Here is a 12892-nt window from a genome sequence, read left to right on the forward strand (position 1 = left end):
GACAGATCTTAACAGGCTGTATGTGAGGAGGATGTTTCTGTTGGCTGAGAGGTGGATGGGAGGTTTCAGAGCCAGAAGAGGCTCAGGTTATGGGTTAAGATTGAACCTATGGAATTCTCTACCACAAAGGCTAAGGAAACTAAATTGCTAAACGTATTTAAGAAGTAGATGAATTTCTCATCACAACAGGCATTAAAGATATTTGGAGAGAACAGGTCTATGAGACTGGGATATAGGGTCAGGTATGGTTGTAGTGTTGGAACAGGTTCAAGATCAGATGGCATACTCCAGCTTCGGTTTTTCTGTTTGTGTTTGGTTTCCGGATTTTAATTGCATATTATTTAGTTCTAAAATATTCCATAGCCTTACAAGAAAGAATGAGTTGTAAAATATGCTACTGTTTTTGGTTCATTGGAGTGATTTTCAAGTTATTACTTTAGACAACTTGATATCCTGTCTCTCTGCTAGCTAACAGCAGCAATGAAAGGCTTGGCCAAAAGTTCGACGACCATTATCCAGCAATCCCATGTGACTGCATGTGTGAAAGTGAATGAGAGAATGAGAATCAGACTCAACAGTCCTACTAGCTTGGCAACAGTTTTACCTATGTTTACAATATGAAAAAAATAACCGGTCAAGGTAAGACACACAAAATTCCGGAGCCAGCAGGTCATCTAGTAGCTATGAAAGTGAATAAGCAGTCGATGTTTTGGGCCGAGTCTGTTCTTCAGGACTGGAAAGGAAGGGGGAAGATCCCATGTTCAATGGGATCCTACCACCAAACGTATCTTTACTTCCCTCTTCTCCCACTTTCCACTTTCTGCAGGGATCGCTCCTTCTGTAACTCCCTTGTCCATTTGGCCCTTCCCACTAATCCCTCTCCTGGCACATATTCCTGCAACTGACAAATACTACACATGCTCAATCACCTCCTTTCTTACCTGCACTCAGAGCCCCAAACAGTCCTTCTGGGTGAGGCATGACTTCGCCGGTGAATCTGTTGGGATTATCTACTGTATCCAGTGGTCCTGATGTGGCCCCCTCTACATCAGTGAGACACATTATAAGTTGGGGGACTGCTTTGTCAGGTATCTTCGCTCCATCCGCCAAAAGCAGAATTATCTGGTGGCAAATTATTTTAATTCCTATCTCCATTCCCATTCCGTCACATCGATCCACAGCCTCCTCTTCTGCCACAGTGAGGCCACTCTCAGGGTGGAGGAGCAACACCTCATATTCTGTCTAGGTAGTCTCCAACCTGGTGGCATGAACATTGATTTTTCCTTCTGGTAATTTTTTTCTTTTTTATTCCTTCTTCCTTCCCCTTTTCCTCCTCTTCTATTCCCCACTTTGGCCTCTTACCTCTTCTCAACTGCCTATCACCTCCCCTGGTGTCTCTCCTTCCGTGGTCCACTCTCCTCTCCTGTCAGATGACCTTTCCAGCTCTTTACTTTTCCCACCTACCTGGCTTCATCTGTCACCTTCTAGCTTGTCTTCCTTCCCCTGCCCACCCCCATTATGAAAGGTCTCGTCCTAAAACATCGTCAGTTTATTCATTTTAATAGATGTTGCCTGACTTGCTGAGTTCCTCCAGCATTTTGTGTGTGTTGCTCTTGATTTGCAAAATCTCGTGTTTATTATCTGGGCACAGTACCAATATATGAAAGCATATTACAACTAGAAGTTAATGTCTTAAAGGCATGGTCATCACTTTAAGAAACGAGCAGAGAAGGGATGTGAATGAAGTTACTTTTTGAAGTGGAGTTACTTTGTGGTATTTTGTATGAATCAAACCTTATATACTTCCACATTGGTATAAGTGAGGACAGTAAGACAATCCTTATTTTGCTTAAGGCCAGACACTGTTTTCTTGTTTGCAATGTTAATTCTGGAAAGTAATGATAATACTCAGCAGTATTGTAAGCATTGTAGAATTGTTTGGGGAGAGCCCATTTTCAACTGTAAGAACTTGCTGTATTTTTCAGCATTCTTCATAAACATTCTTCTTTTCTCAGCCAAAATATCAAGCCCTAGGTTGTCATACCAAGCTAGAAGCATGTTAATCAACATTCAAAAACCTGTAGAATTCTGTAATGTCATCTTTTGAGTCCTTAGTCTTTTTGATCAGCATGTGTTCAGAAATCAACAAACTTCGAAACACTTCAAAGCAAACCATTCATAGAAAATCTTGTTGGACTGAGCTAGTTCCGGTTTTTGAGATGTTGGCAGGTTTCACTGGTACTGTACGTTTTCTGATGAAACTATAAAATTCAATTACTACTAAAATTGTAAATAAGCCCACATTAAATTCCTGCAATTGTATTTTCACCTTTTGCCTGTTGCTTTATTATCACTCAACATCTGTATGATCATAAGCATAATATGTTTGTGTTTTCTGTTTAGTTGGAAACCAGATACTAAAACTTCTGCCTGAGACACCTGTCCTATTGTAACCATTACTGAAATGTCACCAATTGCATCAGCCTATTGATTTAACAAACAAAACATACTACTGATTACAGCTGAAAGGTTGATAGAAGCAGATTTAACAGGAACTTACAAATAAGAATTGAATGTGAAATTGGGAGTTTAAAAAAGCAATACTTAGGCCTTATATGGCCGGCCATGATGGGCTGAATGGCCTGCTTCAGTTCAAACAGGATGCAGTATTGTTTGTGCAGTTATATTACTTGTACAAAATCTATTTTTATTTCTAGCACTTTTTTATTTCTTTCTTGATCTGCCACAGCTGAAAATAAAAAGGAACAGGGAACACAAGCCGTAATAATAAAAGAGGAGCCAATGGAACTGGAAGTACCCAATCCCACGTTGTCACGACTTCCTAATCTTTCATTTAGTTGCAAGGCAGTGAAAAGTGAACGGTCGCAGAATTCACCTGAAGTTGTACCTCTCACAGAAATAAAGCTTTTCACTCAAGACATATCAGTGAAGATGGCATCAGAGCTTCTTTATCAACTCTCAGGTATTTGTGTTGCTGTTCAATAAATGTACTATCTTGTGCCAGAGAATAATGATTGAAGTGTACTGTGGAGAGAGTAATGTGCCAACATTTATTTTCTAACTTGTATGCCTTTCGGATTCTCTTTATTTTGATATTGTAATATGATTTCAGTCAGTAAGAATACAGTGATTATCGTAAATTATGACCAGTACCTCATGATCACTTGCACTAAAAGGTGCTGCTATCACTAAAAAGGTTGAGTACCATTTAAAACATAGCTGCTTCCATGAATTCATAGGAATCAACTATGCTGAGTTGCTTAGCTGGGACCTGATCCAAAGGCTTAACTGATTATTCATTGCTGCTGACACCACCAATCCTCTTAGAATACATAAGCATCAGTGAGTATTTTTCTTTGGCTTTTGCAGTAGTTTTCAGATTTTCTTACCATCTACAGCTTGTTGCTGGTATATTCTGCAGTGATTATATTTTCACATTTCTTTTGATGGTTATTTTTTCATCTGAATTATTATAGATCCCGATCATTCATTAATGCTTTATTTCCTCTGCTCAATTATTTAAGGCATGCAGATTCCAATTGAAACAAATATGAATGGCACCTCAACACATAGTGATATCAGAAGAGGAAGAGAGAAAAATCTTTTGAGGGTGCTTGGTGGTAGCGGGTGATGTGATGGAAACTACTGTGTTCCTTTTGGAATGAACATTTAAATTGTGTTTTACCTCTGCAAAATAAAAATGTCAAAACAAATAATTTCAAAACCAGAATAAAAGCCGAATTGGTATGGTATTTCACTTACTCACTAAGTCATTTTATAAATAACTGGTGACTGCTACTTTTATATATAAAAAAAGTTTTAAAATCTTGTTCCAGAAACCCTGTTGGTTCACTCTGTACATGTCTGTTCGGGCTGGTTCAGCCAGTGTAAAACCATATTTTCGTTAGTTATTGGCTTTCTGATCATACAGTTACTGTATGTACAGTACTAATTGCTCTTAATGTTCACAATTTGTTTTCAGGGATATTTTGACAGCTAGATCTGCAACAAATATCATCCTTAGTTGCAACTTCATCTGCCTTCTCTATCAGTCTGGCAGAGAGGCACTTAAGGGTTGTGGGGAAAAGGGAGCAAAGAAACAAATAAAAGGAAAGTGTATGCTTCATATGAGCATCTTCCACGTGGATGTGAACCATTGGAGTCAACTGTTGTAAAGATGTAAATATGTGAGAGAGGGTAGTGAGGAAACACACATACTTTACCCTATCTCGATCTCTCCTATTTCTTTTCCAGTAAAGGGATATCATTTTTTATAATACACTGCTTTTTCAAAACATAAATTTCTCTGATGCATTTAGGCTGTCTTTCAATTTTGAATGCTGATGAAGAATTGATTTGAAACATTAGTATGCCTCTCCCTACTTCAAATGCTGTCATAAGCTTTTCATCACTGCTACCTTAATTAAGATGCAATACTGAAATGCCTCTTGTTCTTAGCTACGTTTTTACGTGAATTTTATTTGCGTATGTCTGTAAAGAGGTTGTACCAGTGTGAGAGAGGGAAAAGTCCTACAGTAACTAGCATATTGCTATATTCTAGACCAATTTGCTCAAAGCTATTATTTCATAGTTTAGCCTGGTCCACAAGGAAATCCTATGAATATTATGACTTACTGGAAGCACCAAAGCCATCAATGGAGCAACATATCCTTAAGGCCCTCTATTGGTTGGGGTTGACCATGGATGTTGTATCCTAGCTGTTCTATGATATGGAGAGCAAGCTGTTGCCCAGGTAGCAGCTGATGAATCCAAAGGAACGGCATGGACTGAGACAGTTTGGCACCAGCGGCATCACAGGAGTTACCAGCCAGCGTTGAACTCACTGAAGGACTGCGTTAGGGATTCCATCTCTGGAATTTTCCTTAGGGTTTTCTTCCAAAGCCTTCCTGATGAGTGGGAATAACCACAAGGCAAAAGAGGTTTGAGATCAGAAAAACTTAAATTTTGAGCAACATAAATGATGGGAAATACTGTAGATTTGCATACTTAAACACCTCCTGGTGTTAAAATTTCCCTCTTGTTATCATGCAAAGGGAGGGGAAGACATTGGAATATTGCCACAATGACCCCTGATTTTATTTCCAGCCTTATACAGGGTCTTACAAAGGAAGCTAATAGAATGGATTTGGAAAGGTCTGTGCTTCAATTCAACCATCCTTCAATATTATTAGAAAAGTTTAAAGAGCAGGAAGAATATGTTCTTCTGTCATGTTTTTCTATAAAATGCCAGAGAGAAAGGAACATAAATCAGAATGTTTAAATATATTTTATAAAAGACAAAAAATGGGAATTGCATAAAGATATTTATTACCATACTTACCAAACTGTTCAATTCACTTTGGGTCCTCTCTGTGCAATACAGCGCTCACCAATTATCAGCTGCCTTCCCTATCTCACATCAGACACTGAGAATGGACTCAAGCAAGTAAACACGGTCCTACTGTGCACTGCTATACTGGGTTCAGAGACCACCAACGAGATTGATAACGGGGCTGCTTAGTCACTGCCCAGCACCACGAGCACTAGCATCGCGTTTTGCGTGAGGTTCAAGAAACTTTTTTTTCAATCGTGATCTCTTGCAAAGCCCCTAGTGGCCTCTCACGGAACATTATAGTTCCATGGAACTCCTGTTGAGAAATCCTGGTGTAAATACTGCCCAAACACAGTTATCGGTTGGCAAGAAATAATATCGTACACTGCATAAGATTATAAAGCAAGTATGTTTGCCTGTTTCAACTTTATCAAATAGTTATTAAAAGGAAGGGGATAAAAGGGCTCAGTCTTCGTGTGCACATGACCATTGGAGCTCACCGCTTCCAAAAGCTGGGTAGGACCATGATGATGCCCAACCCACAGAGTACGTGAAAGCACCCGCCATAGTCCGAATTTCCCTCAAAGTTCTTCTTGAATAAACTGGCTCTCTTTTAGGAGTATTATCCCTTCCTCCTTGGAGCCATTCATCTGCACAGAGCACTTGCAACAGGGACTGTCCTTCCAAAGGCATTCTGCACCCCCTGCCAAAAGACTCCAAACCAGACTACTGTCCATCACAAATCTCTCTTCGTCCCGCTCTCTCTAGAACCTTCTCCAGATCCCTCCAGCCTGATTGGCTGACACAAGGTTCCCAAGTTGAATAAAAGGACTTTTTATCTTCAGCCGAAACCAAAACATTCTGCCACCAGGACACACTGCTTTTGCAGAAAACTACTAAAATGAAATACCTACAACACAACCAGGGCATTAGGCTAGTAACAGGTAACATCTGTTCATCATTTATAGTGAGACATTCTTTTTGGGATTGATGCAAATTTACATAGTGACAGTTGACCTTGTATGAAGTATGAAGAAAGTTTTAATTTCCTTTTATCAAGGTAGCAGATAACAGAATAGGGGTAAGTTGTAGGTTGTTGATGTTCTATTGTATAGTTGATTAGAAGAAAAATAGCAAGGAGAAGATGTATCCAAGTTTTAAAGGGAATAATCAGTTTACTTGTATTAATCAATAGAAATTATACATCTGTTTGCTAAATAAAATGGTATCCTCAGAGCTTTTCCTTGGTTACATTTTGAGTGGCATGTGATAGAAATATAGCTTTTATTTGTGAACAAGAGTTTACAATTTTATTTTCATCAAACAGTAGATAACAAAATAGATTAACGTACACAGATTTGTGGGAATGGGACCCGCTCTCGGGGTTTCACAACTGGGCGTTGTTGGGCACGACAAGGGCTCAGCCTAAGAGCTCCGCTCAGCGTCAGAGGCCCGGGATCTCGTGGCTCTGGAGATGGGGGAATTGGAGGTCAGTGCCCTTGCAGGAGATCCATGTGTCGTTGGAGAAAGAAGATCTCTGGCTGTGTGCCCAGAGACCCAAGATCTTTGGACACAGAGCTTGGAAAAAGCAACCAAACGGACTTTTAACATCGTATACCAGCGAGTTGTTTGTTATGTCTCCCCTCTCGGTGTAAAACGGAGACATCTCTTTCTCGCTTATTAGGGGGAGAGAGAGAGAGAGAGAGAGCCTGCGGTATGTCGAATGCCAGGTGAACAATGTAGTCTTTGGAGTAACTGCAAGTCTGTGTCTTTGCTGGTGCCTTGTTCACACTTGAGTGCTCGGTGGCGGGTGCCAGTGCTTTTCTTGCTGGTGGGGGGACTTTGGGGTTCTAACCTTTAACTGTTGTCCATTCTTTGGGGGCACACCTCTGTTTTCGTGGATGGTTGTGAAGAAGAAGCATTTCAGGATGTATATTGTGTACATGTCTCTGACATTAAATGTACCTTTGAAACCTTTGAGATTCTAGGATGACGCGATGCTGAAAATAATCATCGCAGTGCTGCCTAACGATTACTGTACTAGCTTATCTAGGACAGTATACAGGTGTAACATTACTTCAGCATTTGAATTCTATTTCTTGAGAACAAACCCTTGGGCTTGATGTGGTTTTAATGCTTCTGTTTAGTTCAGTTGTAACCTTTTACTCACTTGTGAATCTGCTCCTGGATCATTTTTTCACAAGTATCCCCATTGAATTTATTTTCAAAGGACTGTCTGTAGGATACTGAAGATGTCTGAAATTGTATGTAGAACTCTGTTCCTGTGTTCAGGAATCAGCATCCTTTAATGTGACATTCAACTCGATCAGAAACAAGACTAAGTGATACTGCCCATTCAGTGAATGATTAATTGCAAGGCTGGCAGTTGGAAAGTCTCATGGCTACCACGTGGAGACTCCTGCTGCCACCACAGCAGGCATGTTCATGTTATAATCCTGGAAGGCTTCCTGACCGCTAAGCCTGCTGTTACTATTTATGACCTAATCCATTATCAAGTGAGAATGCCTGATGTACCGTTGCAATGAGAAGGGTCATTGTTAAGTCAGTCATTGAAGCATAGTGATAGAAAACGTGTGAATGTTCATTTTGCCAAGAAAAATGAAAAAGGGATATTATCTAAATGGTGAGAACTTGAAAAGCTCTGAGATGCAGAGGGATCTGGCAGTCTTGGTAAATACTAATAAGAGGCTAGTATGCTTATATCACAAGTAATTAGGAAAACTAACAAAGTTGCAAGGTGAATTGAATAAAAAGTAAGGAAATATGTTTCTGTTATGTAGAGCATTGTTGAGAACACATCTCAAGTTCAATTAACAGCATAGGGCTCCTATTTAAGGAAGATTATTAACACAGTGGAAGCAGTATAGTGAAGGAGAAAGACTACTGTATGTAGTCAAAATGCAGTGATGAGGTTACAATTAGATCTTGTGAAATGGCCAAACTGTACTGATGGACTGAATAACATACTCCTGTGCTTAGGTTGTAAATTAGTATGACTGTGATAAATTGGGAAGCTCCATTAAAAAATATAACAGTGGATAGGCAATGACTGACTTAATTAATTTGTAACAAATTTGTGTTCCTTTATGCCACACAGACACAACACAGAAAGTGGTCCCATGGAATAAGGGAGAAATTAAAGGTAGTATTAAACCTCAAGAAAAATTTTTTTAAAATGTTGGGGTGGGGGAAGTAAATTTGAGGATTTGAAATGATCAAGTGATTAATAAAGGTAGGGAAAGTAAAACATGAAGGTAAACTAGTAAGAAATGTGATGGACTGTAAGTGTTTACAGCTATAATGAAAGGGAAAGACTGTTGAATGCTCTTACACAATCTGGGGAATGAGCAAGTGTCAGGGGAACTGAACATGTTCTTCATCGGAAAATTCATTAAAAAAAACTGTGTGGCAATAGTGGAGATTTGAGGGTTTCCACTGGTGAAAATGAAAAAACAAGGAAAATTGGTATTAGTGGAAAAGTACTTGTTGTGAGTCTGAAAACTAATAAAATTCCAGAAACCTGATTGGACACCCTGGATTCTTGAAAGAGTTGGCTATAGAGATGGTGGATATTCTGAATATCTTCCAAAATTGTACAGATTCTAAAATGATTCCTGCGGATTGTAGGTAGACAAGTTTGAGAAGAGAGAGAGAGAGAAAGTGGGGAACAATTGACCTCTTGTCGGTGATTAGGAAAATGCTAGAATTTATAAGTGCTATCAAGAGACTTAGAAAATAACATTACAGTTGAATTGAGTCAATGTGTACTTATAAAAGGGAAATCATGTTTGACTAATCTATTGGAGTTCTGTAAGGATGTATCTAGTAAGGTAGAAAAAAGATTTTGCAATGGATGTGGCAAATTTGTAATCTGAAAGAAGGTCCGACACATGAGGCTGTTGAACAAGATTAGAGTATGTGGAAGGAGTGTCCTGTAGCAGCACAGATTGATAATTTGTTAATGGGTTGAAATTAGAGAGATTGAATAAATAGGTTTTTCTCAGATGATCAGGCAGTGACTCGTGTAGTACTGCAGGGATAGGTGCCCATACCCTAACTATTTGCAATCTATATTGATTGAAGTTAATATTTCCAAGTTCTTTGATGTGCAATACTAAGTAAGAATGTGGCTAGCGATGAGGCTGAGTGAATATACAACAATGGGAGATGTGGGACTGTTGAGAAATGAGCTTTCTCACTTTAGCAGAAAAAGAACAGAAATGCGGAAACACGGCATACAGCTGCAACATAACCAATCCCAGTTTGTCACAACTATTCAATGGAGTACAGTCCATCAAGTTTTATACTAAAAATGATACCATTCTTTCATTAGCCCAAATTCAGATGGTTAAGCTGGCAGAATTTCTCAACTTAACCCAACAGAGCATCACAATAGAGGTTTGTTGTCACTGTCATTAGTCATGGAACTTGTTGTTATGTGGCAATACTACAGTGTAGGTATAACAATGATAAACACCCAGTTTTCTCCAGAAATTTGAACAGTTTCTAAACATGATAAAGCATACTGGTAGAAAACACATTCTATAAGCAAGAACCTGAGAATGTTGTTGTTATTTGTGGAGGCCAGATCCCGTTATGTAGCTTGCAGAACAAGTTATGTGTTGGAATTTTGCCTCCACAAAGAACAGTGACATTTTCAGTTTCACAACTGATCCTTTTGTAGAAGACACAATTGTAAAAGTAGAAGGGATAAATTCTGGCCTGGTAGAAGAACAAGACATGACAGAAACTTTGAAGAAGCAAACATGATGTAATGATGAAAGAACTTGGTCAAAAATTAAACTGAATAATAATCTACAAAAAGCAATTTCAGTAGTCACTTCACAACCGGTGAAATGGGAAAAGCTATCAATGTCATAAGTACTGGATAAACTATCAACTTTGATGTCATGTGTATTGTACTGAGTGGAAATTCTGGCTAGCAACACATGACTAGCCGTTGAAACTGTTCAGCACTTGTGCAAGATCTGATCATATTTCCAGGATCTGGACATGAGTGTGTGTTGTACTTTATATGAAGTGTCTTCCATTCCAAAGAGCCCTTGTCCGATTTTTTTTTTTTGCCTTGCCACTACTGGCAAATTTTGCTTTTTTTTTAAATTGGCTGTCACTGTTTTTGAAAAATGACTCATTCTCAAGCAAGTTAGTTTCCAATAAGGTAAGTCATGTGCTGACCAGGTGCTTAATCTTATGCAATATGTTTAAGCTGATTTTAAGAATAAAGTGACATCAATGGTTATATTTATTAACTTCTGAGATGCATATAATAATGTCCACTTGGAAAGATCTACACATGATAAACAGGTATTAGCTAGACAAGCACATGGAAAACCACCACACTGAACCAAATGCAAGTTTTGGTGTCTGCAACAGCCAGTTTCAAGGAAGTGTTAGAAACCTTGCTCGTTATCATTTCACCAAAAGGGCAATCAACCCATCCAACCCTAAACAGGCAAGAGCACCACAAGCCTAGGACTTCATCCAGAAGGCACCAATAACCCTAAATGGCGTACAGCTACAGAACAATGCCATAAGGTACACTGCTGCTTTCTTGTGAGAACGTGGGTAGCCGGAGTTATCACTGACTTTGAGAAATGGCTTGTATTATAGCATCTTCATATTCAATTTTATTTTTATACGTTAGATAAATATATGTAGTGTGTAGAAATTGAGTCAGCAGAGAGGTGTAGACGCTGTGCTGCTCTTGTAACACGTGGCCGAATGGAGCGAGTTTTTCAGTCTGGAAATGGTGGTGCCAAACAGAACTGCCATCCTTCAGCTGTTTAAATTCAGTGTCAAAAGCTTTTAAAAATGCTGTTCAAATGCCACGTAGGTATAACAGAAGGTAACGTACCATCTTTTTCTAGGAGCATTTCTGTGCTGGGCTTCTCTGCCAACTGATGCCTTGTTGCTGAGACTTTGTCCACTAATTCCAGGGTGAGGTGAACTCTAGGATCGACACGCTGCATCAAACCCAGGGCTGTGCAGGGTCCATGGGTAGTGACTCCAGACAGTAAACCTGAAAGATCTGGCCCTATGTGTCTATCTACAGGGCTTAATTGAGAATTAAATGCATAAGGTGAAAAGGGACATGTTTAGATGAAAGTAAGCAAAATTGGTGTTCCCTGTGGGGAACCAAGAGGCATTCTCTTTGCATCTGAGAAAGAAATTAAAATATTTTCTTAGAGGAAATTAGGAAGGAGAAAAGGAACTTGGGAATGCATTGCACAAATTAAAAAAGCTGGTGGAATGAAGATTTGTTCAGAATATAAAAATGAGGAAGTAATGTTTTAGTCAGAGTCTTTTATCAGACCCCACATGCTCAGTTTTGTTCACCACAACTTAGGAAAGATATGATAGCCTTAGAAGTGATAAGGTAGAATTTTAAACACGAGGAAGTCTGTACAAGCTGGAAATCCAAAGCAACACACACAAAATGCTGGAGGAACTCAGCAGGTCAGGCAGCATCTATGAAAATGAATAAACAGTCAATGTTTTGGGCTGAGACCCTTCTTCAGGACTGAAAAGGAAGGTTGGGGTGGGGGAGACACGAGAAAGAAACTGGAATTTTGTTAGGACTTAAATTCAGAACAGAAGGTAGGTCTTTCAGAGTTTAAATCAGTAAGGACTGTAATTCTAGTGAACGCCTGATTTAATTAAAAATTTTCCAAGACCTTGGTGGATTTTTTTTGGATGGGTAAAAGCCTCTATCAATATATAAAGAGATGGTATTAAACTAAATAACAGGACAGTAGAAGGGTTAAATCACTTCTCATTTCTGATCTTGAATTGGCATGTTCTTAAAATTTGTATTTGTGTTTTTAAGTCACAAACGGCAAACAAAAAGTAATTTCTTTAACTTTTATTCAAAATCAAATGCATTTTGTAATGCTTTGGTTCTGTTTTGTCCCTTTGTAGAAAAAGTAAGCAAAGCACAAGAACAAGGAAAGGAAGCTTCAGAGTTGAGTAGTAGCAAGTAAGTATCATTGTTTTATTCCAGTTTCAGTGCACTTCTATCTGCATGGCAAAATTGCTAATTAACAGAGTCTTTCCACTGTAATAAAATTGCTGGAAATGCTTGGTAGCACCTATGGAGGGAAATAGAGCTAATACTTCAGTTTGTTGGCTTTAATCAGGACAAGAGCTGGCCAGTGATGCTGTGGTATCTGCACTGGACTTTGAGGCGAGTGGTCTGGCCTCATTTTAAAAGAACACAGACAAAAATGCTAAAGAAATAGCAAGGTTGCCACCCGATGTTCCTCAAGGTGCAGGAAGGAACAACAATGTAGAATACTGCAAGTCCAGTTCACTGGGATAGCTGCAAGGATTTGGCCATGTGTTGGGGTGTCACCTGTTGCAGCCACCTAGGAGGGGAGGCGCCGGAAGCAGTGTGGCGTGGCTGCTCCCTCCCAAAAGTGCTTGGTGGATGATGAGCTAGATTGCTTGCTTGTCTGCATGCGTGCGTTCATCTACAGACTCCTGACGACTTGTTCTTGC

The 12892-nt window shown here is 39.3% G+C and overlaps 1 protein-coding gene across 5 annotated transcripts in view; it reads left to right on the forward strand.

The window, feature by feature from the left end:
• The window catches only part of znf827 (zinc finger protein 827), a 97475-nt gene that overhangs the window by 49974 nt on the left and 34609 nt on the right, over positions 1-12892 (forward strand). For all 5 annotated transcript variants that reach the window (XR_011885753.1, XR_011885755.1, XR_011885754.1 and 2 more), the window contains exons 6-7: positions 2750-2983; positions 12314-12371. Coding sequence is in view for 2 of the 5 variants with exons in the window: in XM_072256022.1 (XP_072112123.1) it covers positions 2750-2983; positions 12314-12371 (292 nt within the window). In the remaining 3 variants the exon portion in view is untranslated. The remainder of the gene's footprint in view (positions 1-2749; positions 2984-12313; positions 12372-12892) is intronic.

Source organism: Mobula birostris, chromosome 4 (assembly GCF_030028105.1).
Source record: "Mobula birostris isolate sMobBir1 chromosome 4, sMobBir1.hap1, whole genome shotgun sequence".
Lineage (NCBI taxonomy): Eukaryota > Metazoa > Chordata > Chondrichthyes > Myliobatiformes > Myliobatidae > Mobula > Mobula birostris.